Source organism: Scylla paramamosain, chromosome 12 (assembly GCF_035594125.1).
Source record: "Scylla paramamosain isolate STU-SP2022 chromosome 12, ASM3559412v1, whole genome shotgun sequence".
Lineage (NCBI taxonomy): Eukaryota > Metazoa > Arthropoda > Malacostraca > Decapoda > Portunidae > Scylla > Scylla paramamosain.
Window position 1 is genome coordinate 7,094,041 of NC_087162.1, and position 27,896 is coordinate 7,121,936.

General features: G+C 38.5%; 2 protein-coding genes and 1 long non-coding RNA gene across 7 annotated transcripts in view; 1 reads left to right on the forward strand and 2 right to left on the reverse strand.

Annotated features, from left to right (window-relative positions):
* Nucleotides 1-766: 766 nt before the first annotated feature.
* Nucleotides 767-11,198, forward strand: LOC135105638 (uncharacterized). The gene is made up of 2 exons (XR_010270932.1): nt 767-908; nt 10,767-11,198. It is a non-coding gene; the product is annotated as an uncharacterized LOC135105638 (long non-coding RNA).
* Nucleotides 11,199-12,103: 905 nt separating this feature from the next.
* On the reverse strand, nt 12,104-15,907 carry LOC135105637 (ribonuclease P protein subunit p29-like). 2 transcript variants are annotated; one of them, XM_064013992.1, is made up of 3 exons: nt 15,758-15,907; nt 14,345-14,530; nt 12,104-13,307 (listed from the first exon to the last, which is right to left on the reverse strand). In XM_064013992.1, exons 2-3 carry the CDS (start codon nt 14,513-14,515, stop codon nt 12,729-12,731), a joined length of 750 nt encoding a protein of 249 aa, XP_063870062.1. In that variant the 5' UTR covers nt 14,516-14,530; nt 15,758-15,907; the 3' UTR covers nt 12,104-12,728. The 2 variants fall into 2 exon arrangements, with proteins under 2 accessions (XP_063870062.1, XP_063870063.1); XM_064013993.1 differs by having other exon boundaries at nt 14,345-14,523; nt 15,758-15,899.
* A 660-nt stretch (nt 15,908-16,567) lies between these two features.
* LOC135105636 (regulator of nonsense transcripts 2-like) overlaps nt 16,568-27,896 on the reverse strand; it is a 63,217-nt gene continuing 51,888 nt past the window's right edge. For all 4 annotated transcript variants that reach the window (XM_064013991.1, XM_064013988.1, XM_064013989.1 and 1 more), the window contains exons 19-25: nt 27,246-27,440; nt 25,751-25,820; nt 23,443-23,609; nt 22,663-22,948; nt 21,664-21,812; nt 19,535-19,627; nt 16,568-16,838 (exon numbers count right to left, since the gene is read on the reverse strand). In XM_064013991.1, the coding sequence (XP_063870061.1) occupies nt 16,728-16,838; nt 19,535-19,627; nt 21,664-21,812; nt 22,663-22,948; nt 23,443-23,609; nt 25,751-25,820; nt 27,246-27,440 (1,071 nt within the window). In that variant the 3' untranslated portion in view covers nt 16,568-16,727. The remainder of the gene's footprint in view (nt 16,839-19,534; nt 19,628-21,663; nt 21,813-22,662; nt 22,949-23,442; nt 23,610-25,750; nt 25,821-27,245; nt 27,441-27,896) is intronic.

Sequence of the window (27,896 nt, forward strand, 5' to 3'; positions counted from 1 at the left end):
TAGAACTTATCCGTACTAGAAATATATACAAGAGTTAAGAGAGGAGTCTGGTAAATGCTAAGACTTCTGATCAAAGGTGGAGGAAAGGGCGGAGATGAATAACGACAAACAAAGAAGTGAAAGGAGCATCACATGAGCTTTAGAAAGAATGAGAAAGTATGAGACAAACAGACACACGAAAATGAAAGGGAAAAATAAAGGAAAGTCGATGCAAACGTTGTCTCTCTAATCTGATTTTTTTTTTCACTTGGCCTTTTTTTCTTTTCATTGGGCCTTTTATTCTACCTTTTTGTAGCCCTTGGCCAGACCCCATGGTGCATTAAAAAAGAAGGAAAAAGAACCAGGATTTCCCCTCCTGAACAACCACTTGAACCAGCGAACCAGGTGTCGTCTTTGCCAACACTCACTCTCCTCCTCCTCCTCCTCCTCCGCCTCCTCCTAACAAAGCCAAAGGTTGGGGGCACTTGCATAAAAGAAATGGATCAGCTAATGTTAGAAAAACGCTTCCTGTCCCTCACGTTTTTACACTTCATTTATTTTTTCATCCCAGAGAGAATTTTTGTTTTTCTAGTGGCGTAGGATGTCAACAGATCTTTGAAATTCGTAGTTTGTAGTGGCAAAATGAAAGGTTGGAGTAGTATAAAAATGTGTGTGTGTGTGTGTGTGTGTGTGTTCTTTTCCGTTTCAGGTTTAGGTTCGCAATTTCAAAGCCTCAAACTGCTCAAATAACAATTGCAACTTCCCAAACCTCATTCGTTCCCAGGAGCCTCCAGCAGCCGGACGCAGGGCAGAGGCGCCGTGTGATGCGTCCACCGACCTTGAATGTTCTGCTGTGTGACAGTGTATTGAAGAAGGAAAGAGTGTATTGAAGAAGGATGGAGGAAGGCAAGGGACTCACAAATACTGAGGTATGTTGCTGCGAGTCTATGGCACGTATTCTGAAACGCTTTGCTATCTCACCACGACTATTTTCAAAGGCCACAGAGGTAATTAGCCATTTTCTCAAGACTTTTTCCTCTTAATAATGTAGACATTTTGGTATTTTGGTACTGGAACCGTAAAAACACTTTAAAAACACGTCTAGCTTCAACTGGATCCTTTTAAAAGTAGTGGATGTGCGGCGCAGAAGTGTTTCAGAGTTTGGGCCTTTATTGCAGATACATTGTGGGGGGGGGAGAGAAATGTTGGCAGTGACTTCTATCATTCGTGACTTGTACTTTCAGCTTCATATACATATATTTTCAGAGATTTTCATGAAAGGAACGGTCATTGTTCTGTTTGTTGCGGACGTGGTGTAGAATATGAATCTAAGAGATTGTTCACTTGTTAGCGTGAATTCCAGTTGCTAGGGCTTGTTGTTATACCCATTATGATTATGTTGCCTGTCTGTCATATGTGGCTCTTGACTGCTGCCCTATGGACTTTTCAAAGTCCTCATGTTAGGGATGTATGGCGTCATGGCGCCGATTGATTGATTGATTGTGCGACTGACTGACTGATGGTGTGAATTTGATTGATGTTTGCTACTGCCCGCTGCGTTACATAATTGACATCACTCGTCTCGTTAACTAAGCTTGGCCGTCTACGAGTGACTGCGGCTCGACCCATCCGTGCAATGGGACAGACTGAGAAGCGTGACAAACGTGACACCTGCAAGCAAGGGGAGTCTGATGGAATATTCTGTACCGATTTAGGAGTGGAAGGAATACTGAATGTAGGCAGTGAGCGCAGCCTCCACACTCATCGGGGCATGTGTGTGTTTGTGTGTGTGTGTGTGTGCATGCCTTTAAATATTTTTCAGTATGTGTATGTAAAAGACAAATTTATAAGCACAAACGCGCGCGCGCGCATACACACAAAACTACAACGATTATTGAGAGTAACCGATTAAATCAGTCGTGGAAAAAGCGTTCAATTACAGCTTCAGTATTCAAATAACCGCTGGTATCTACATATGTCCCCAGCAATTAATCCTCCGCCACCGCTGCGGTGGCGTTACACTCGTTAACTTACTATCAGCAGTTGTTAGCACCATTTTTTTTTTTTTTTTTTTTTTTGTATATCAAAACAAATGTATATAAAAGTATAACATGAGCTTAAGGCACGTTATGAAGAGGAGAAATCTGTGATTAGATAGGCGTGCAATGCAGAATGGTGGTGATAAAATAGTTGTGCAATAAAATGAAATACAATTATCTGAGCTGCTTCACCTTCGCTCAAGATGGGCTGCTTGGGATGTGGTTGCCAGGTGTCTCTTGAATTACCGCTAATATTTTGAGAATTATGGTAAAAACTTCCGCATATTAACCTTCAAGCAGCGACCTGATATATATTACAGGTTAAGCTTACTGTTTGACTACAAGCAACACTTGAGACAACTACACTACTAGCCAAGCTTCATGATCATTGCTAGATACTAAATCTCGTTTAGATAAATTCATGAACAAACGTCAAGTGGCAACATTAACAGACGGTAACCCGTTAACGAGTATAGCGGCTTTAGTGTTGTTGAGGAACCAAGTGACTCGTTACTGCCGCGTGGGGTCTTGTTCGCCACTCAGCTTGTGACACAAGTGACGCATTAAAGAGGGAAGTACTCGTGCCATTTTCGGAAAGTAGTAATGTGCGTGTGTGGACTGAGGGATTAACCGCGCGACTGGGCTGTACTGTCAGTGTTTAATCACCGCGGCCTCTTGGCAGCAACCTTCTATAAGATACACAAGTGACGGTAATTTTCTTCCCATAATTATTCTAGAAGACATGTAGTACCATCACTGATCTTAGAATCGAATCTTGATGATTGGATAAGAGTCCTTGTGTCGTGACCGAGGCTGACCTGAGACTTGAGGTGCGGAAGGCGGATGTTTAATGTGTGTGTGTGTGTGTGTGTGTGTGTGTGTGTGTGCTAGGCTGCTCCCCTCCCTATTTAGTCTGTCACGGAAAGCTATTAAAAGCCTTTTTCATGCCGTGTGAGGGGCGATTCTGCCCGTGATTAATACCGTCTGCCTGAGAGAGAGAGAGAGAGAGAGAGAGAGAATTATAATGATCACCTTTCTTGTTACCGAGGCAAAACAACATAGGAAAATAAAACCTTTGAAGACAGTACCTTGTTATCGACTCAACCAAACTTTGTGGAAAAAGAAGGGAACAACCTCACACGCTCCTCCCCTCCCTTCTCTTTCACGGCTACCTGGCCCCGCCTCGGTGACCGCCAAGCTTCACTCTGAGTTGTCATGGGTACATCAAGTAGAAGGGAGCGGGACGCGACATTACCACGGAAACAAACTCTTGAAGATGAAAATTAGGTAAAAAATAAATTATAAACACTAGAAGATTTATTTTTCATTTAAGAGGTACTAGCCAAGGTCAACAAAAAGAGCGGAAAAAGCAAAATCCAACTGAAGTGCTAGTCCCAAAAGAAAGTCCAAAAGTGACTGGTTGCTTGCATGACTGATTGAAGGCGCAACAACGAAAAAATTACACAGCGCACAGTAAAAGCCAGAGCAGGGGACGTGAAAAAGCTGTGATGTGCCATCGTGGTTCTCCAACAGACTAACTATAGTGCGCAGAAGACCGGTGACGTAAATTCAATGAGAGAAAGAGCCAGGCAGGCAGACAGACAGACAAGACAGACAGTGGAGAGGGGAGGGGCAGGAACGCTGTGCAATCATCTCTCGTTCCCTATAACCATATCATTGCCACACCACGCCCATTGCAACACCTCACCACCCATCACCTACCACCACCACCTACCACCACCATGACCACTTACTACCACCGTTATGTCCCCGCCACTATCACCAGTCACCCCAATCACGCATCACCATCATTGCCACCAGCTCTTATCACTCTAATCGCTTCATCATTTCCTAGCACCCTGTCCCTCAGCCCTATTACCTCATCACCATCCCTTCTCCGTCGCTCCCATCATTACCCCCACCATCTTTAAGCGTCACTTATCACTACACATCGCAGCACGAGCTTAGACACATCAGCACCCTCTCATTATTTATCTCTCGGCATTTTTCCCCACTGTCCACCAGCACCTTTATCCCGAATGGTGAGTTTTATGAATGATCTATTAAACCAGCCGTGTTTATGGACTTGTCAACGAAGCGACGATTCAGTGATTTAACCACAAACTGCCAGTCTGCTGTGTGTATGTGTGTGTGTTTATGGTCACGTTTTCTGTTCATTCTTGCAAACAGAAATGGAAGAAAATATTCATGCTTTTAATTTTTTATTGACCGAGTTTTATGGAAGATATGACGAAAACCATCTTTTTCCCTCAATAAGTTGATAACTAGAGTGTTCAAGTAATTGGATTAAAGGACCTTACTTGATTATTTTCTTGTCGGAAAAAATCATTCATGGAAATTTGAAAATGCATTAAGAAAGATTGAAAGCGTCAAGGGCTTAGACTGCATTATTAATCCAATTGTAGTACCCAGTCATTGTGTGTGTGTGTGTGTGTGTCGCTGGAAGTGCTGTTTTGCCTCACGCTCCACAGATCGTACGAGGAAGGACAAAGGACGCTGCTTCTTTGTTCTGTAAAATCTGATTACTTGTCTTCTTGGTTCCTGCAAATGTCAGGCAGATAGGCAGAAAAGATATACACAGAGACAGGACTCGAAGAAGCAAACAGAAAGACTGAGTGATACTAACATGAGAGCAGATAAACAGACAGTGAGTTGCCGACAAAGTAAATACGTGACCGTGATGAACAACTGAAAACTAAGTGAAGAGTATTTTTATAAATACATAAATGAGAGAAGTGGTGAAAACTACATGTAACAGCGGTCAACAGCCTCAAAATGACAGCGATTAATAAATAAGACGCCAAGAATTGAAGAAAATGTGTTGTAGCGATTTAGCGAAAAGCTGGACCTTCGTTATATTGAGTTTGACAAGATTCGTGGACTCTCCTCTCACACTCCATACCAACACACTCCCGCCTCCCCTCACTCTACTTCCTCTTCCCCACCTCTTCACTCCCCTTTCCCTCCCCCACCGCCAACCTTAACCTCCACTCCACACCATTTCTCGGATCGCTCTCTCCCAATCCCACAATCCCCAGCCCAGTCCCCCTCCATCTCCGCCACCACCAGAGCCGCGCCTTCCTCACGGCTGTAACCAACTGAAAATCCTTGACCACCAGCGCCGCCTAAACGAATGGCATTCAGGAGATTCTGGAAATTTATGTGTGAAAGAAAAATATACGCATTCCTCTGTTATATGTTTTTACTTTTGTTTTTTTCTTTTTTGCTCAACTGTATTCATTATTTATAAAATGTTCCTGGGTGTCTGACTAGTTTTGTTTTCCTTTAGTGTTTTTTTTTTATTATTATGTTATGTATTTGAATATTGTCCTGTTCCACTGACCGTACACGTACAAAAAAAAAAAAAATGAATAAATAAATTAATTAAAAAATAATTTGTAAAGGAAGGATATACCTTTAAGAGATTAGGGCTCTCTGGTATAATACTCTTGCTTATTCACGTTAATTTGACAAAGAGAAGACAGCAGGCAGTATAATGTAACTACCGCGCTGCACAGACAAAAGGGGAGCAGGGTGTGGCGCGTCCAGCTCATTCACACGTAGAGGCGAAGGAAGGGAGGGTGGTTATGGCTTGGAGCGCCTCATCACGTCAGTTAGTATGAAACACAACTAGCGAAGACAATTATGATGATGATAAGTAGGTAAATAACAATGCCTTGCTTGTTATCTCGAGTTCCAGAACACCGTGGGAAATGATGATAATTTTATTTATTTATTTATTTTTAGGAACAGTACACGGGCTCTCCTCTCTCTCTCTCTCTCTCTCTCTCTCTCTCTCTCTCTCTCTCTCTCTCTCTCTCTCTCCAGACTTTAATCCCGTAATGAATCGACCTCTAAGAAGCCCTTAAACACAGCCTCTGAGCGCTCGTAATGAGATTATTAAGTCAGGCTCACACGCTGCCATTGTGCTCTTATAAATCTTCCAGCAAGTCAGGACACTACAACGATCGCGACGCTCGGTGCCTCGTGTGTGTGTTTGTGTGTGTGTGTAATATATATATATATATATATATATATATATATATATATATATATATATATATATATATATATATATATATATATATATATATATATATATATATATATATATATATATATATATATATATATATATATATATATATATATATATATATATATATATATATATATATATATATATATATATATATATATATATATATATATATATATATATATATATATATATATATATATATATATATATATATATATATATATATATATATATATATTTTTTTTTTTTTTTATGTAGGAAGGATACTGGCCAAGGGCAACAAAAATCTAATAAAAAAAATGCCCACTGAAATGCCAGTCCCACAAAAGGGTCAAAGCAGTGGTCAAAAATTGGTGGATAAGTGTCTTGAATCCTCCCTCTTGAAGGAATTCAAGTCATAGGAAGGTGGAAATACAGAAGCAGGCAGGGAGTTCCAGAGTTTACCAGAGAAAGGGATAAATGATTGAGAATACTCGTTAACTCTTGCATTAGAGAGGTGGACAGAATAGGGGTGAGAGAAAGAAGAAAGTCTTGTGCAGCGAGGCCGCGGAAGGAGGGGAGGCATGCAGTTACCAAGATCAGAAGAGCAGTTAGCATGAAAATAGCGGTATAAGACAGCTAGAGATGCAACATTGCGGCGGTGAGAGAGAGGCTGAAGACAGTCAGTTAGAGGAGAGGAGTTGATGAGACGAAAAGCTTTAGATTCCACCCTGTCTAGAAGAGCAGTATGAGTGGAACCCCCCCAGACATGTGAAGCATACTCCATACATGGACGGATAAGGCCATTGTACAATAGTGATAGGTATTTAACAATCTTCCTGTTGAGAATAGATTCAAAAACTTTAGATAAGCAGGAAATTAAAGCAATAGGACGGTAGTTTGAGGGATTAGAGCGGTCACCCTTTTTAGGAACAGATTGAATGTAGGCAAACTTCCAGCAAGAAGGAAAGGTAGATGTTGACAGACAGAGCTGAAAGAGTTTGACTAGGCAAGGTGCAAGCACGGAGGCACAGTTTCGGAGAACAATAGGAGGGACCCCATCAGGTCCACAAGCCTTCCGAGGGTTTAGGCCAGCGAGGGTATGGAAAACATCATTGCGAAGAATTTTAATAGGTGGCATGAAGTAGTCAGAGGGTGGAGGAGAGGGAGGAACAAGCCCAGAATCGTCCAAGGTAGAGTTTTTAGCAAAGGTTTGAGCGAAGAGTTCAGCTTTAGAAATAGATGTGATAGCAGTGGTGCCATCTGGTTGAAGTAGAGGAGGGAAAGAAGAAGAAGCAAAGTTATTGGAGATATTTTTGGCTAGATGCCAGAAATCACGAGGAGAGTTAGATCTTGAAAGGTTTTGACATTTTCTGTTAATGAAGGAGTTTTTGGTTAGTTGGAGAACAGATTTGACATGGTTCCGGGCAGAAATATAAAGTGCATGAGATTCTGGTGATGGAAGGCTTAAGTACCTTTTGTGGGCCACCTCTCTATCATGTATAGCACGAGAACAAGCTGTGTTAAACCAAGGTTTAGAAGGTTTAGGACGAGAAAAAGAGTAAGGAATGTACGCCTCCATGCCAGACACTATCACCTCTGTTATGCGCTCAGCACACAAAGACGGGTCTCTGACACGGAAGCAGTAGTCATTCCAAGGAAAATCAGCAAAATACCTCCTCAGGTCCCCCCAACTAGCAGAGGCAAAACGCCAGAGGCACCTTCGCTTAGGGGGATCCTGAGGAGGGATTGGAGTGATAGGACAAGATAAAGATACGAGATTGTGATCGGAGGAGCCCACCGGAGAAGAAAGGGTGACAGCATAAGCAGAAGGATTAGAGGTCAGGAAAAGGTCAAGAATGTTGGGCGTGTCTCCAAGACGGTCAGGAATACGAGTAGGGTGTTGCACCAGTTGCTCTAGGTCATGGAAGATAGCAAAGTTGTAGGCTAGTTCACCAGGATGGTCAGTGAAGGGAGAGGAAAGCCAAAGCTGGTGGTGAACATTGAAGTCTCCAAGAATGGAGATCTCTGCAAAAGGGAAGAGGGTCAGAATGTGCTCCACTTTGGAAGTTAAGTAGTCAAAGAATTTCTTATAGTCAGAGGAGTTAGGAGAGAGGTATACATCACAGATAAATATAGTATGAGAGTGACTCTGTAGTCATAGCCAGATGGTGGAAAACTCGGAAGATTCAAGAGCGTGGGCGCGAGAGCAGGTTAAGTCATTGCACACATAAACGCAGCATCCAGCTTTGGATCGAAAATGAGGATAGAGAAAGTAGGAGGGAACAGAAAAGGGGCTACTGTCAGTTGCCTCAGACACCTGAGTTTCAGTGAGGAAAAGAAGATGAGGTTTAGAAGAGGAGAGGTAGTGTTCTACAGATTGAAAATTAGATCTTAGACCGCGAATGTTGCAGAAGTTAATGAAGAAAAGTTGAGGGGGGTGTCAAGACACTTAGGGTCGTCGACAGAAAGACAGTCCGACCTGGGGACATTTATGGTCCCCTCCCCAGATGGGGACTCCGAGGCTGGTGTAGGAGTCGCCATGATGATTTTAAAATTTTTGAGTGAAGGGTGTGTGTGTTATTAGGTGCTTGTAGTTTTGTGTGGAGGAAGAGAGTTGTCTTTAGAGGGCAGGCTGTGACTGTCCCCTTGTGTTGTGAGACACAAAGGGTAACGTTCAGTGAGGTCACAGCTGGGTTTAATGATAAGTTCACAGCACCCCCTGAACAGTGCTTTAGACCTCACTGGGAGTAATTATCATTTCGGCAAGTGTCTACTGCCTATATATATATATATATATATATATATATATATATATATATATATATATATATATATATATATATATATATATATATATATATATATATATATATATATATATATATATATATATATATATATATATATATATATATATATATATATATATATATATATATATATATATATATATATATATATATAATGGTTAACTCTTGCATTAGAGGGGTAGACAGAATAGCGGTGAGAGAAAGAAGAAAGTCTTGTGCAACAAGACCGCTGTGAGGCATGCAGTTAGCAAGATCAAAAGAGCAGTTAGCATGAAAATAGCAGAAGATTGCAAGAGATGCAACACTGCGGCGATGAGAAAGAGGCTGAAGACAGTCAGCTAGAGGAGAGGAGTTGATGAGATGAAAAAGTTTTTGATTCCACCCTGTCTAGAAGATCAGTATGAGTGGAACTCCCCCCAGACATGTGTAGCATATTCTATACATGTATGGAGTATGCTCCATACATGTACAGCTTTAGCAGCTGGAAGGGTGAGAAAAACTGGCGGAGACGTCTCACAACACCTAACTCCATAGAAGCCGTTTTAGATAGAGATGAGATGTGTCGAAGCCGTTTTAGCTAGAGATGAGATGTGAAGTTTCCAGTTTAGATTATAAGTACAGGACCGAGATGTTCAGTGTAGAAGAGAGGGAAGGTTGTGTTAAAGTTGATAGATGGAGGAATTGAGTTTTTGAGGCATTGAACAATACCAAGTTTGCTCTGCCCCAATCAGAAATTTTAGAGGGATCAGAAGTCAGATGTTCTGTGGCTTCCCTGCATGAACTGTTTACTTCCTGAAGGGTTGGACGTCTACAAAAAGATGTGGAAAAGTGCAGAGTGATATCATCAGATCAGCATAGGAGTGGATAGAACAAGAAGTTTGGTTTAAAAGATCATTGATGAATAATAGGAAGAGTGAGAGACAGGACAGAACCTTGAGGAACACCACTGTTAATAGATTTAAGAGAACAGTGACTGGCTACCACATCAGGAATAAGATGGTTAGAATGGAAACTTGAGATGAAGTTACAGAGAGAAGGATAGAAGCTGTAGGAGGGTAGTTTGGAAATCAAAGCTTTGTGCCAGACTCTCACAAAAGCTTTTGATATATCTAAGGCAATAGCAAAAGTTTCACCAAAATCTCTAAGAGGATGACCAAGATTCAGTAAGGAAAGCCAAATCACCAGTATAGCATCTTTGACGGAACCCATACTGGCAATCAGATAGAAGGTTGTGAAATGATAGATATTTAAGAATCTTCTTGTTGAGGATAGTATCAAAACTATAGACAGGCAGGAAATGAAATCTCTCTCTCTCTCTCTCTCTCTCTCTCTCTCTCTCTCTCTCTCTCTCTCTCTCTCTCTGTCTCTGTCTCTGTCTGTCTCTCTCTCTCTTGTGCTCATGATGTGGTAATTGTTTAACAAATCTTCTTGGCATCATCTTGTATGCTCATGATGTGGTAATTGTTTAACAAATCTTCTTGGCATCAGTCTCAAAAAGTTTCCCAGATGTGCTAACAAAACTATAACCTGTTGTCTTTCCCATAAGTTAAAACCTCCAATTAGGATGGAAGAATCACTTCTTTTTTTTAATCAGATTATCACAAAATATTAGAAACTGAAGACCATTGGCTGCATGGCAGATAAACTAGCAGTGTGAGATGGGTATTTCTATGGCAAAATTCTTGGCACCTCCATACAAGAACCCACCTCCCACCCCCTTCTTTTCTCTTGCTGTCCTGCCAAACTCACACTTTGGAGCTTTGACATAATATTTAACCTTGAAGTAGATATACAGTATGTATTCAGCTTCCCATTCATTCCACCCTATTTTACAATACGAGTACACAAATGTGTTCTGCATTCCTGTACTGAATTTGTCTGAACATTTGCCAGGGACAAGTGATGTAGGAATGGCAATAAGGCCACTAACAAGCAAACAGTTCCAAACATCACAACAGCTGCTCCAAGACTGCCACTACTATGGTCACTGACATGCCACCAGTGGGAAACAACCACCTAATGCAGGACTCCAACACCATACAAGGAGTCACAAACAAATCCATGACCAGCTGATCCCAAGTACTTGTGTGCATAACTCGTACTCCCATCAAGGAACCATAGGCTACTTAGGGGGCAAACTCTCCTCTTCCTCCTCATTATACACCACAGTTTATTGTTTATTTAATTTTTGATGTACTGAACTTCTGAATCTTTGGAGGATTTTCAAAGTTTCTCATGGATGCAGATTTGGCACCTTAATTCCACACATTTGAAAACTACAAATGTATTATGTCAACTTTATGACCAAATAGGGCACACTGTTTAGGATATGACTATGTACAGAATGTACTAATGTAATACCAAACTGTAGTGACCAGAAAAGCAAAAGGCCTCAAAATTGATTTCAGTACCTGATGATCACTATGATGTCAATGTCTGAGACACTGTTCTGTTCTCCAGGTTAGGTTCTCCAGCCCAGCAAGGGCTTCTCATTGAAAAAAAAAAATATCTTCAGATTAATTTGTCAGTAGTATGTATTTCTATAGGGAAGAATGTATGACATTGGTAGCAGTGGAAAGGATCTCTATTAAGAAATATCATTATGTGTCTGTATGTCTTGGTAGGGATTCCCCTGTTGTCTCTAAAGAAGCTTGGCCTAGAAGAGAATAAAGTCTTGTGTGTTCATGGTATATATATAGTAAACACTGAAACACCAGACATTGATCTTAATGGAGAGAGAAAGTCCTAGTGACAAAGTACAAAAGCCCCAAAAGTGATCATGGAACCTAACAATTGTTTTGCTTCTGACATCTGAGGCACTGTTCTGTTCTGGTCAGGGATTCAATTCCCCTTTTCAGCGAAGGCCTCTCATGGCAACAGGTTTATCTCCCCTTCAAATTGATTTCTCATTTTCTGTGGTGTGCCCAAGGAGGAATGTGCCCAAGGAGGAACATGACAACACAACCACTATTGGGACTTCATGTTTACAAGTGTGTCCTTATTAGCTACTGTGAAGTCCATGCTAAGTGGTGTCAATATTTCCTAAATCCAAGAGAGCTTCACTCCAAGGCTAAACATAGAAAATGAACTAGTCCTTGGTAGCAAGGGCAAAGTAAGGATAGCAATGCCCTTCTGTAAACCAGTTTAAAAAATGTTTCAGTGTGTCATAACAAAATGCTGATTGAATTGTATGCACCCCTTTCATCCACCAATGTTTATGCAAAAGCAGGTTTTGTATACAGGAATTTATTGCTCTGGTAATCTCCCTGAAATGAAACTGAAATGAAACTTTCAATGTCAACACAAGAAAAATTTAGTGTTGTGTGTTTGTGATAATGTACTACATTGTTTAACATACCATACTGCTGATAAATTACTATACCTGATTTCACAGAGGTTTTCTTTTTTCCATGAATTTTGTGTATTAATCAAATCACTGGATCTCAATTGGGTTTATCTATAATTTGAATTTTATTCATTTTAACCCTCCGTCATGGTCCAATGCATGTTTCTGCATTTTCAACATCACTTTATCATAATCCAAACAAAAGTACAATACATAATGGTTGAAACAAATATGTATACATTCTAAAGGCCAGTCATTTGTCATTATTAAGTTTCATCATTTATTAGAAATTTCTTTATAAAAGCATTCACAATATGTCACATGACAAGAATGCACTGATGCTTTGATATACCATATGCACTATGTTTGCCACCATTCATGTGCTCATGACAATCTTAGCACTTCTGTCCACCTGTTCTTAAGAGGTTCCAAAACCCTAGAGTCAAGCCACTGATGTCTGTGTGCAATATTTTTAAAATATTCTCACAGCACAACAAATCTACAGTATATCACAGCCACAGGCACAGCTTCTTAAAGTTGTGTTTAGCTCGCTCTGCTGGTCTCTGGTGCAAGTGGTTCCCCATAATAGAAAAACCAACACCATCCACCACAAAGCTGAACTCACTATGCACCTTGGGGATGGTTTTCACATGGTCATCTGGGCACACCATTACAAGAGTATTTTTGGTCTCTCTGATAACGATTCCTTGGATTCCCACGTACTCTGAACACCGAGACCTGGTTACTCGGAGGAAGCAGCCAAAGTAATCCATCTTCCTGACCCTGTTTTGAATGGTTTCAGTTTTGGTGTCCCTGGCATCCCCATTCCAGCCACTCTGCAGGAAGTGACTGATATGGAGAAGCTCCTGGGCATAGCTCTTCCACAGGTCATGAATGGGAAGGAACATTTCGAAGGTCTTGTTGGTCCTGTCAATAAGGTGGAGGCCCAGGTCTCGCCTCTCCTTACTGGTGAGGCGCTTCTTTCCTCTGTGTGGGGGAGGCTGCTGCTGCTTCTTCTCTGGCTGCTTGAGGGACTTGTGTGGCCGCACTCTTGCCTTCTTTTCCATCAACAGGAACTGTTTTTTCAGCTGTAATGCAACAAGTTAAGAAAGCATGTCTTTTATCTCTGAACTTGTATATTTCAAAATATTTCAGAGCGTATATCAATTCACAGTAAGAATACTACACAATACTATCCCAATGACTTGGGATAGTACTGAGTGGAATGGCAGAAATATACAACTAAATGATGAGGTTCAACAGGAGAATATAACACTACTCCTAGAATTTGAAGTTTGTAACCTATAAAGTAATATAAAGAAACTGAGCTAAAATATGGATTAGTTGAATCAACTGTTGTATTGTGAAATGTTAAGTTCTGTTTTCTTTCTCCATTTATACTGTTTAACTATATGAAGTGATATATTGATATATATATATATATATATATATATATATATATATATATATATATATATATATATATATATATATATATATATATATATATATATATATATATACAGTAAAATCCCTCTTATCCGGCATCAACGGGACCGCCGACATGCTGGATACTTGAATATTACCGGATACTTGAATAGAAGTGAAATTATTTCCACAATCACCACCCTACACTCACGCATCTTACCATAACAAAGATCAGCTGATCTTAATCAGCAGCTGATCTGATCAGCTGCTTAAGTGTAAGCACAACACGCTTCCTCTTTTCTACAACTTTAGGCATGATGGTGTCAGGTGATAAACAGTGCACACGCAGGACTGAGTCACTGAGTAAACACAGTGCAGTGGGCTGTGGATGGCGCGAAGCAGTGCGCTCTGGTGGTGAGGGGACAAAGTATGCCTCGCGCGGGAATTTTAATCAATTTTATGAGTACAAATTGATTTTTTATTGATTTTAAGGCTCGGGGAAAAATGTGCTGGATACTTGAAGCTGCCGGATACTCGAATGCTGGATAAGAGGGATTTTACTGTATATATATATATATATATATATATATATATATATATATATATATATATATATATATATATATATATATATATATATATATATATATATATATATATATATATACTATCCAAATTAGTAGCAACCCTAACTCACCTCAGTTTCCACTTCATCTTTGTCATCTCTTGGGACCCAAGTTTCCACCAAGCCCTTTAGCTCTTCTCTCATAGATTCTGTGTTGGGACCTGATGCTGGGAGGTCAATGATGCTGGCTGACCTCACAGTGACCACATTTGGTAAGGGACTGTAGATAGTACTTCTTTCCATATTGTCACCTGAAAACTGTCGACATATATTTTTCTCTTAGATATATCTTATAGTAATAGATTTTTCCTGTCACTGATAATTCACTAGTACAACCCTTTGTCAAAATCACACACTATGATCCAAATGTTTCTCGGTTGTCTGTATGGAACACTAACTGATTGGCTTGGGAGATAATATATATAGACTTATCTCTAGTCCTATATGACTGGATGATGACTGGAGATTATACTTTAATATGATTCAGAAAGCACAAGTCAATCTAAACAATGGTTACTAAAAAAAAAAAAAAAATAAACCACCAAGTTCAAAGGAGAAAGGTCAGCTCAGAAAACAATTGTCACAGTTTTCTGGGACATGGAAGAACTCAGAATTCTTGAAAGGGAAGACTGGAAATTGTGGAAATTAAAGAGTTAAATGACCAAACTAAAGGCCAGGACAACCATTAAAGGTATTATTATACATATTCACCCATCTCATGGCAAAAAAAACATTGTTCTCAGTAAAGTACTTAGGTCACATATAACACAGTGGTGTTTATCTTTTACCATCGCAAGTTGTTTGTTCCTGCGATATTAATTTTTATCAAATTTACCGTTAAGGTAGGTTAGGTTAGGTTTAGTTAAATTAGGTTACATTAGGTTCAATTAGGTTACATTATATTTAGTTAGGTTAGATTTTGTGTTTCTTTTTTATGAATTTCTGCTTATTTGTGTGTGGAGGGGGATGTATATAAAAAAAAAAAAAAGAAAAATGACTTGCGATGGAAATGGTTACTAGATTCAAAACACATGAAAATCTACCAGAAAAATGTTGTCTCGTCCGAAATTGTTAGACGGGTGAAAAAATATAAATTTCCCCCTTTAAATAGTGTTGCATCAAAATAACAGCTGCGTTGTATATATCACCATTCATCACCCTGCAGCCTGCATCCCTCCAACCACAGCACAGCACAGCACAGCACCTATCACCCTGCAGCCTGCACCCCTCCCATTCTAGCACAGCATCCACCACCCGGCAACCTGCAGTCCTGCATCCCTCCCACCACTATACATTACAGCACAACACCCTCACCCTGCAGCATACATCTTCCACCACAGCCTCTTTTCCCCTTTTCTCTCAGCTGATGACAATTCATGCCTTGATAAAGCAAACATCTTAACATCTACCACAGCCTCTTTTCCCCTTTTCTCTCAGCTGATGATAATTCATGCCTTGATAAAGCAAACAAACATCTTTACTCACTTGTTTATGCTCGTGTGTCGATGTCCAGCTCAATTTATTAGAAACCTGCAATTGTTGACTGTCTACAACCTCCTCCGATCAGTTGTAAAGTGTAAACAAAGCCAGCTCGCTACAGTCCGAACTCATTGCTTCTTTTAACACTACAGAAAATGCTTCAGCCCACACGGGGACTAAGCTAAAAAGTTTATTCTCGCCGTTTTTTTACCTAGTAAATTTATTTCAAGCTGCCTAGAGTACATTAAAAAAAAAAAAACTACTAAGTCTTCTCTCTAAAACACCTATCAGCAGTACTATTTTATTATTTTATTTATTTATTTATTTATTTTTATTTATTTATTTATTATTATTTTTTTTTTTTACCGATAATGCAGTAATCATGGCGGAGGGAGGGAGATTCTAGAGGAGGCTCTCAAGACAGTGCACAAAGAGGCAAAGTTGACTCTGTTTATTGGGTCAGCAACCCAGCATGGCAATGGCCAAGGGGGATGCCCAAAGACCTCATAGATGGGTCAGTATGTCCTATTTGTAGTTAGTTGCTGTGGGAGGGGCCCTGCATGGAGGCATGTTCAGGGAAAGCCTCGAGACTCAGGGTGGTGATGTGCCCCCAGCATGTGCTCCCCTTATTTGATTGATAGCCTGATGTTTAGGCAATCTTCCCCCATCATGCATCATTCATCAACTCGCTCTTTTGTCATAATAATCTTATTTTCACACTCTCTCTCTGATACAATACATTCTTTTCTTATAGCTTATATTCAGTAAAACTAATCAAATTACTGCAAAGAGGAATCTCGCATGAATAATATTCCATTACAATTTTTACAAATGTATTTAATCTTCAGGTCATCACAGGATCAATATGCTGGTTCTTGCAACACAATGCAAGCAGCAACATAAAACAGTGCTGATTTAGCAACGCAAATATTTCCAGCTTTGGCAACGAGGAAATATTCAAGAGTATTGGTTCACCTCATCTTATTTTTTTAGGTCCAAATATAAGGTCTGCATCTGGAGCCCCCTTTGGATGTTGGTACTTTGGTCGACGATCTCGGTTGAAGTTCATAGTAGCTGGCCGCTGTGCCTGCAACATAAAACAAAGGTAATATGAACTAAAAGGGTAGTTTTCAGAAGTGAAAAGTAATTATTTAACATTCATATTATGAAATGCAACATTCCACATTATTTTTACATTAATTATGTATTCATTAGAAGTTTCCATTTTTAAGTGTGCAATAAGATACGCAGCAGTCATACAAGTAAAATAAAGGCATTATCTGACACACTAGAATAAACAGTTGTAATTAACTTTATACACTTTACTAATTCACTTTTCACACCACTACACGAATGTTAAATGCATAAATTAGAAACCAGACTTATATCATAACTATAATTATGTCACTGAGCAAAATAAGGCCAGCCCACTGTGAGGACATGGCCAGCACCAATCATGCCATTTCCTGCCAACAGCAGACACTCCAAATTTTTTACTTCAACTTTGAATTATATATTAATTTGTAATAACTTTCTTTGATTGCCTGTTTACCACCTACATTTATTTCTAACACTTGTATATTACTAGTTTTCACAAGTGGAGTGTAAGCACCACAAGAAACCCATATCTATGATTGGAATATAAGTTACTAGAATTGTGAATCTGTGTTATACTTGGGACATGGAAAACACTGCATTACAACTTTGAAACAAGATAAAGGTCCTTCACATGTAGTTACTTTCCTCAATCATCTATTTATTATTATTTGCTATGATGATTTATAATTCCTATATATTACTGATATTCATAGCAGGTGTAAACACCACTGGAAACACATACTTATGATCAAAAACAAAATGTGTGACTATCATAACAAACACATTTCTCTCTCTCTCTCTCTCTCTCTCTCTCTCTCTCTCTCTCTCTCTCTCTCTCTCTCTCTCTCTCTCTCTCACAAATATATTTGTCATATTATATACATTCACATTTCTTCAGGTTTTCATAAATGATCAAATAACTCGGAAAAAACTACAGGCAACAAACAATACCACTGGGCAGCAGGTAAAGGTGTTTGTTATGCTAAAGTCATGTACATTTTCTTTTGATTATAAATAATTTATGGCATAAATATCCAGAAAATATAGAAATTACAAATGGCAGGAAATACAAATAAGACAACAGAGGAAAGTAACAATAAATAAAGTTTGTTTGAAAGACATAGTGCAATGTTTTAAGAGTGTCAGCACTGAGCAGATTCATGATTCAAAGTTATATACACTACAATAACAGATGTGTATGAAGGATGGCATTTACTCCAATTATGAGAACCAGTATTATGTTACAGACCATTGCATTAGATATAAACAAAGTTGAGGAAACTAATTATAATTGAATATATCAGAGTTGTAGTGTAAGGTTTGGTGTGTCTGCTGTCAGTGAGAAATTGCATGATTGGTGTGCAGGCTGTGACATCATTAAAATGGACAGGGTTTATTTCACCTAAGCCTATCAATATCAATATTTTCTCACCCATAGAACTGTCTTGTTTCCATATTTATCTGTAATCTGCATATTTTTCAAATGAACAAATTTCTAGATCTTTTTTTATTATAGAAATGTCACTTTTTTTCTTTTTAGTTTTTCATTATTATTATTACTATTATTATTATTTGAAGGGAGGGAGTTTGTTTCACTAATTTCTTCATTCTCCATCTTGCATATCCATTCTATCTTGCTCCAAAACATCCCTTTTGCATCTAATACTCTCTTCACATTGTCTATTAATCACATTTGTTAATCTTAAGCTACTCTCATCTGAACCAATTTTTCCTCTTCACAAGTTGTTCTCATCTAGGAGATACTCTCTACAGACACAAACCACCATCATACTACCCAGCTCTGCTTGATCAGCACTTTCCCTCTGCACTGCCTCACTTCTTTTTCAATACATGTTAGGTATACTACACAATGTTTCACAGACACCTCACCTCCATCAAATGATACTACACAATGTTTCACAGACACCTGACCTCCATCAAATGACATTTTTCTTTCCAAGTTGTAATATGGTCACTATCAATTCATCATCTTTCCATTCATTCCAAGTGACAAAATTAAACACACTATTTATTCCTCCCCATACCTTTCTTCATTCATTCTAAACTTCATCTCTACATTCTTTTCTCTATCAACAATAACATGCAATCCAAGATACACACCACAGTCTATCTCCTCAAGTAACTTAGCGTTCAAAATGACCCATTATGCTACGATCTATCTTTGTCATACATTATTTTATATTATTATCATTCATTCTTTAGTTTTGTTGTTCTACTGCCAACAGCTGTATCAATCTCTCTGCTGTATCAGCTCCTTAAACACTTAGTTTTATTAGTATTATTCACTTACTTCCCTCCTTTCACACACTTTTAAACTTATAGTCTCTCCTCTAAATCTACTAGTGTGATATCACCAGTCAGCAGCAGCTCATTCAGATCCAATTCCATATTATGAGTATTCACCAGACTTAAACTTGTATATGCATGACAATTTTGCATTCACCTCCTTTACAGCACCATCCATGACAGTTTTTTAAAGCAACCAAGAGGACATTACAAATCCTTTCCAAGAGGAAACCACACACACACTACTTATCACTTTAACATATGCTTTACTATTCATATAAAAACATTTAACCATAAATTAACCAGTTTTAACTATAAATCAAACAAAGATAAAGAAAATCAATCTTAAGGCATGTCTTGACTTTAGCTGCTCATTACCTGTTGCATTATCTCTGCAGCTTCCTCCTCCTCTTGTCGTTCATTGATCTCCAAGGTCATCCGCTTCACCTTCTCCTTCTCTGCCCTCTCAGCCTGATAAAAACACAAGCATTACTATTTGTTCATGTTATTATACTGCAATAAAACCTTAAACTTTTTCTTCAGTCCTTGTTGACTTGTCATTGCTGATGCTGTTTGATTCATCTAAAGCATTCGACGGTGTCAGCCATGATATACTCATGAGAAAGTGTTCTGACATCAACATAGACTCCTGGTTCAACATCTGTTTAAGCAATAGAGCCCAGTCAGTCAAACTGCAAAGGGCAACATCTACCAATATAGTTCATTGTATATGTAAATGACATGGCTAAGTGCATCAGTGACTGTACTTTAGTTCAGTATACAGATGACACTCGGTCTCTTCACAGTGGTCCTATAGCAGACCTAGAGAATATCATTAAAGAAGCCAAAACCACCCTTGTTAAAGCAAAAGAATATTCTCTCAAGAATGGATTGATGATCAACACTAATCAAAATAGTGCATATTTCTCAGTAGCAGACAGTTGTTGTCACAGGTGCCTGAGGACACTGCTATTAGATTTGATGGTACTGGCATCCATTTGAGCACCTACATAAAGAATTTAAGCATATTAATGAATTAAGCAAAAAAGTAATGGGAATGCTCATCTACATATATCACATTAGTCAGAACTTTGACAAAGCAAGTAGAACCACTGTCATATAGTCACTCGTTTTGAGCCTCACAAATTATTGCATAAAAATCTGGGGCACCACCAACATTACTTTCTTAAAGAAAGCTCAGAAATTGCAAAATTTTGCCATCAGAGTTGCAATAAGAGGCATAAAGAAGCATGATCATGTCTCTCCAGCCTTCAGGGAACTAGGCTGGCTGAAAATGAAACAAAACCATATCTATGATGTAAATATTGCCATGTATAAGGCACTTCATAATCTATACCCCGACTGGCTCCACTCTTTCCAAACCGTGAATCAGGCAACTAATGGAGTGACCAGACAGCAAAGTGACCTTGTTATTACCAGAAGTAAGAAAAACACCGGCACCAAAGCTTTCAATATTATGGGACCCCAAAACTCGAACTCCTTACCAGATAGCGTCACTAGTGCGAGAACATTTCCCATATTCAAATCCAGTCTAGTTAACCATCTATTATAAAATAGATGATGTGTAGCTAACACATACCCTGGTGATGACAACTATTTTTTTTGTATTTTATTGTAGATATTTTCACTATAAACTTTGTTTTACTATGACTGTAAAACAATGACAATTTTTTATTACATTTTACTAAAATTTTATTTTACTATGACTATGACAATGTTTTATTACATTTTACTAAAATCTTATTTTCCTGCATTTGTATTTTTATATCTTTTACCTTTGTTTTACTCTATGCTCTTTTACTATAGACTTTTATTAGTGCAATTTTATGTTTTCCCATGCTTAGCTAATTTTTTACTTGTTTTAATACTTATCATTAGGGCAATGTTGTACATTTATATATAATCATTTTCAGGGTATTTTATCATGTATATAATTTGACGTGTAGACCATAGTCTACTAAAACCAACGACTGTAATAGCCACTATCTTCTGGAAAATAAAGGAATTTGAATTTATGACTTATCTACTTCACAATATCAAAAACATAATCATTATCTCAGTTTTGCTTAACATCCCTGTTCTTCCATGTAGCTTATAATGAATGACTTAAGAGACATAAGTCTCATAAGTATTTTTTGGAGCTAAAGGTTTCCTTCCCCACAGAAGCTCTTCTCTGAAAGGGGGAGGTTTGATTTTAGGTTGATCTTCTCCTACCCCAAGGGAGGCTGCTGACCAAAGTTAATAAGATCCCCCTCCCAAAGCCCAGTTGCATTATGTTATGCAGTTCCACTGCATGGGTGAATAGTGGTTGCTACATCCCTGTCATAAACATCATGAACAAGGGAAAGTAGATATTTTTGAAGAATCTGTAATAAACAATAATGAGGGACATTAAGAAAAATGAAATATGAACCAATGAAGCCATCAAACTACTAGTTCATCAATAACAGCAGCATTTTTTCCTATACTCCATGTAAGTCAAGTACCTCTTCTCGTGTCCGCAGTTTGGTGACAAGTTCTGAGTCAACCGGCATTTCTACACTGTTGTACTGCTGCTTGTTGCCTGAGCGTGTCAAGAAGACAAAGTTGACAACCGGCTTGGCTTCTTCCTTTGTGCCTTCACTCAACAACTGATCTACTCCAGGAAAGAAAAGAAAAGCATTAACACATTATTTGACAAAGAAGTATACAGTGCACAATAAGGAATACAGATGATAGATAGCAACTCATATTTGGTAATGTGCAGATTTTGTTAGTGGCCATTAGTTGGATAGCTGTCATTACTTCTTAATTCTCCAGGCTTGAGCAATGTATCTTAGGTAGTGGATGGATTCCTCCATCATGGAAATCAATAAGGTCAAGAATAATAAGGACTCTGTTGGCAACTTATTTCCAAATCTCACTTTGTTATGCCACTGCTCCTTGTTGTATATAGATAATGTTTGATTGGTGATCAATACATTCATTTTATTTGAAAGTCTCAGAGGGTGAAACTGCAATTTTTACTGAGTTGCATTTTAATATTAAATTTTTGTGACATGTTTGGCAGAGGCAAAGATGGCATCAGTTTATCTATCTCTCTATTTCTCTCTCTCTGATACCTTGTTCCCTTCAGGAGCATCACCCATGGGGATTGCCACAGAAGACAAGCCTCCACCTCTCCCTATCCAGATATTCTCTTTTTGTCTGTTTAAGTGCTTGGCCTCTACTAACACCTCTCTCACACCTCTTCACTCACATACACTTTCTCTACAAATTCTTCACTTTTATCCTCTCAATACCGCTATACCATTTCAGTGTGTTCTTTTCTACTCATTCCACTACTCTACAATTTGCACAATGTTTTTTTGCAAACTACAATTAACTTAGTTATTTAAATTTATATTCACATTTCAAATATCTTAAGTATCTTTGGTACAAGAAATTCAACATAGTATCTTAAAATGAACGCAGGCGACACAATTATTTAAACCAAAACCACTCACCATAGGTTTTCTTTGCTGTTGATCTGATGTGGACAGGCACAGATATGTCTAACTGGCCCGGCCGAGGCACAGCTGAAGCACGTTCTAAGATGCTGTCTGCCATCATGCGATCAAATGCTGACATGAAGTCATTGTCTTCTTCACATTGTACGTGATTTATATTGACATTCATATCACCATCCAGAAGCTGCTCCTCTTCTAACTGTGCTCTTCTTTCCTCTCTTCCTCCATCTTCCTCATCTCCCAGCTCTTCCTCTGCTTCTCCAGTCAGCCCTGCTTCCCCTTCCTAGAATGAAATATTGTATCACATCACTCAATAACTCTACACAATCTTTCCAAGTATAAATCTATCAAATTTCAACTGCACCACAAACTATATTTTTGCTTCCAAAATACACATTTACATAAGACTAGCCTATTTCAATGACTATTTCAGAGAGAGAGAGAGAGAGAGAGAGAGAGAGAGAGAGAGAGAGAGAGAGAGAGAGAGAGAGAGAGAGAGAGAGAGAGAGAGAGAGAGAGAGAGAGAGAGAGAGAGAAATACTAATGTTTTACATTGTCAGTTACAATACTTCAACTGAACAAGAACAGTTATAAATAAAGTGACTTTATGTATGAAACTACCCACTACGTTTTAAACTAAATATTCTAAACTGTTACACCCATAAGCATTCCACCTCATCTCATTTGCTTTACTTCTATGAGAGATAGCACCAATCCTCTACTTTCAATTATTCATGTAGGTAAAGTAGGGATGTCTCAGCAACACACAACACAGACCTCCTCCATGGTGCCTCGCCCAGGCTGGCTGTGCTGGGAAGGGGTGAGGGACTCCCCATGTGATTCACTCCAGTCCAGTTCACCTTCCACCTCTTCAAATTCCTCTTCATCTTCCATCATGTCCTCCATTAAGTCACCCTCCAGCCCTGGCACCTGCTCTTCACTGCCTGTGATGGTGTCATATTTTTTAGGCACATATGGTTACCATGAGACAGTAAGTGCACAAGAGGGAAGTCAAGTACAAGTATGACATTTAATTAATACATTACTCTTCCTGTATCAGCCATTTGCATGGTAATAATTCATCAACAGACCTGACACAGTAATTATACACTTTCCATGGCTTTAAAACTTCATGGCTATTTTAGAAACTTAATGATGAAATTAATATCAAATGTACCATCATCATTATTTCATTTAACATTTATTCCCCCTTAAGAGTTACACAGCTTACTGTGGTCACAAGTAATATCCCTTCTCTTACATTCATCCTTCTCGTGTCTTCCTCCACATACCACCTCCAGGTCTTCTTCAGTCTTCCTCCCACTGATTGTCTTCCAATTACCATCAACTTCTCCCTCCATCTCCGCCTTCTCAGCACCTTTCACTCCACACCTCATTATCTTTTTGTTGGACACTGTCTTACCACTTCACATATCCCATATATCTCAACCTCCTACACTTATTTTATTTTTATATCATCATCTCCATCTCTAGTTATTGGAAATGTCTTTACAAATATGAAAAGAAAATATAATAAATGTTCCAAAGCAGTTACTTGTCTATGGCATTTCCACCAGTTCACTTACTTTTTTTCTAAAAACTTATTCTTTGTAACTTTCATATGTACCAGTGAAGTGGATGGATGTCTTTATTTAAAATCATTTATTTTTATTTTTGTGATGTATGTGTGCACACACAATCACAATTTCAAAAAGTTATCTATTATCAGATTTTTGTATTTCAATTAAGTTTGAGATTTTTTTTTACTTTATGAAGCACAAAATTACCTCTTATTTTAAAAGAATAAAAAGAAGAAAAAAAAAAGCTACATTGGTATATATTCATGAAAAAATACAAGAAATAGCCTTTCTGGGAGAAGGTAACTTAAGTGATGCAACAGCCATAAACAACTGTTAGGAACACTCATTACATTATCTTTTCAGTCACTAGCAAAATACAAGGTATGAGAGGGATTTGCACAACATGGCTGACAAAGTAATCTTTAAATATTGCACTTCTACCTTAATGTGAAAAGAATGTTAGAGGAAAATAACCAGGAGCTTTCAATGAAGGTACTAACTAATTGGGTGTATCACAGTGTATGTAGCACTGTAGCAGAACCATTACAAAATACAAGCAACTTCATAGAAAATGCATGATGTGCTTCATCCCTATGAAGAAAAGTATCTTCTACATAATGTAGTAGCTATATAATATCTACAATTCATTTCAGGCCCTATGCAGCATAATTTTTTGTAGATAACTTCAGAACAAACAGCTGAATCAGTATAACATTTTGGCACAGCCTGTTTGACACCATCCCCTAATTTGACACCACAGTGCATTGCTAAGTGTGTTTCATTCAGGAGTTTACTCTTGGCTTTCAAGGGGAAGCTGGCCAGAGCTGAGTAGATGTTTGGACAGAGAAGGTTTTGTGTATCATGGGGATAGGAGGTAAGAGGAAGGGAAGGAGGGAGGGAGAGAAGATGGTAGTGGAGGGAGAGGTAGCCGAGTGATACACGTCATAACTACATCAAACAAAACTTCCCTGTCCGAGTGTCTTCTTACTGAAATACACTTGGCAATGCACTGTGGTGTCATAAATTAGGGGATGGTGTCAGGAAAGCTGCGCCAAAATGTTATATTGATTCAATGGTTTGTTTTGAAGATATTTGCAAAAAATTATGCCTCACAGGGTATGAAATGAATGGTAGTTGAGAGAGAGAGAGAGAGAGAGAGAGAGAGAGAGAGAGAGAGAGAGAGAGAGAGAGAGAGAGAGAGAGAGAGAGAGAGAGAGAGAGAGAGAGAGAGAGAGAGAGAGAGAGAGAGAGAGAGAGAGAGAGAGAGAGAGAGAGAGAGAGAGAGAGAGAGAGAGAGAGAGAGAGAGAGAGAGAGAGAGAGAGAGAGAGAGAGAGAGAGAGAGAGAGAGAGAGAGAGAGAGAGAGAGAGAACAGAACAGAACATCAGAATACGACAGGACAGGACAGGACAGGACAGGACAGAACACCAAACCATGCAGTTAGCTGACTGCCATCAAATGCTAACAACATAAGCAAGCATGGGGGCAAATGCTAAAGTTACTTACCCTCTTCTGCAATTGGTTCTAGGCTGTCAGTGTCTTCAGGCTCCAAATACTCCCGTAAACTTGGAACCAACTATGAAAGAGAAGTACACTAATGCTATTGCTAATTTTTTTTTTTCTAAATTATAATTTCTACTTTGTAGTATCCAAAGTAGCTCTCAATAAAGATACAGACAAAATTATACATATGCTTACATATTAATTCAATAATACTCAACACACCTTTTACTTGCATACCCCACTATTGTGAATCTATTTTCTACTAAACATTGTGGTCCCCATGGAAATTCTTCTGCCCATCATTTTGCCACATCAATCACAATACCCATCTTTCTGTCTGATATATTAACTATTTATTGCTTCACCATGAATCTGAATACATTCATTTCTTTAATAAGGATGAAAAGTATAATGAATATTTAATTTCTTTAAGGATAATTGTGATGATTCTGGCGTATATACCACGACACTTTCCAACATTGCTTTTTGACCTTGTCAAGATTATCATGATCTGCCACAGCCACACACCACAGGTCAGAGTGAGATGTGTGATGGAGTTCACTTCCTCTGGTCACCATCTTTAATAAAAACTTCTCCTCCCACACCTGGCACACATTCTCAATGGAACTGATAAGAGTAAACAAAGAGACAGAGACCAGAGGAGACAAGTGGATGAATTTGAAAGATAATCTATAAGAAATAATCAGATTATTAGTCAGCTCCTTTTTGACAACAGTAACATTGAAATAATTTAATTCTTACAGTATACAGAAGATCAGATTATTGGTCAGCTTTGACAACAGTAATACTGAAATAACAGAATTTGTACAGTATACAGAAAATTAAGTGACATTTAAGAGAAATGAGAGCAGATCAGATGGCAAAAAGAAGCAAGATACAAAAGGAGGCTCTAGAGAGTGGAAAGGAATATCACTGAATACCCTGAGCCTGTAGGAGAAATTTCCCAGGGTTTCCAGTAGTATTACACACAAGTTGGAATTTCATTGAGTTAGCCAAGGCTGAGCCCTTACTTTGCTGACTAATGGAGTTTGTACTGTATACAATTTACACACACTTGCCCTTGATGCCCATGCATCAAGAAAATGACATTTGTTATCCTCCTCCTCATGTTGTATCACATACTCTCTATTCACTATCAATATTTATCCTCGTTTATCCTACAGCATACAAAGCCGGTAAAATACTTCTCAGGACATAACTGAAATAATGTTTTATCTTCTATGAATATCTATAAATATTTTTTCCTGCCTTTTACTTCTTTCTTCTATGTCATCACAACACATTATTAATGACAAATTTACAACTTTGTGTTAGGTTTAGTTTCTGTGGTATGAGCACTGTCTGTTTATATGTATAATTTTATCTTTTCTCAGTCATTACTCTATCAGCTTTCACTGAAATCCTACTACCCTGTTCACCACACACACAACAAAGTCAGGGAAACAAAATGGGAATGATGATAAAAACATCATCTTACCTCAATTGCCTTTGACACAATTTGACTGTTGAGGTTCTGAACTGCTTTCTGGGCTTCCTCAAGACTGGTAGCTGGCTGTAGTTTGGGCCTGACAGCAGCTATAGTGTCCTTTACTAGATGCTCAATCTGCCATGGGAACTCCTGGCCTTCTTCATTTGTCCACACACTCAAGCTCCTTTTGTACTGGTAGTAATGCTGAGGAAGGAAGTCTCAGCATAGAAAGAAAGATACTGCAATACATTTTTCCAGTCAAAATTTAATAGATTAATTTAACTGTCCACTAATTGCCTTATAAAAGTTTCAGTCACAAAGTATTATATATTAATAGAAAGAAAGATACTGCAATACATTTTTTCCAGTCAAAATTTAACATTAGTTTAATTGTCCATTGATTGTCTTATGTTTGTCATAAAGTATTATATATTATTGTCATAATACTCTGAGACGTCCCCACCAGTTTTTCTCATCCCCCAAGCTGCTAACTGTACAAGGGCCTTATCCATCCATGTATGGAGTATGCTTCATATCTCTGGGAGGGGAGGGGGCGGGTCTGACTGTTAGACAGGTTGGAATCAAAAGCTTTTCACCTTATCAACTCCTCTCTTCCAATTGACTGTCTTCAGCCTCTTTCTCATTGCTGCAATGTTGCAT

Excerpts from the sequence above, each read along its gene's own strand:
- LOC135105637 (XM_064013992.1), bottom strand. The coding sequence starts at position 14,515 with ATGGAAAGAAGTACTATCTACAGTCCCTTACCAAATGTGGTCACTGTG. Across the intron at positions 13,308-14,344 it reads AAGATGAAGTGGAAACTGAG|CTGAAAAAACAGTTCCTGTT; the intron begins GTGAGTTAGGGT and ends GTTGCATTACAG.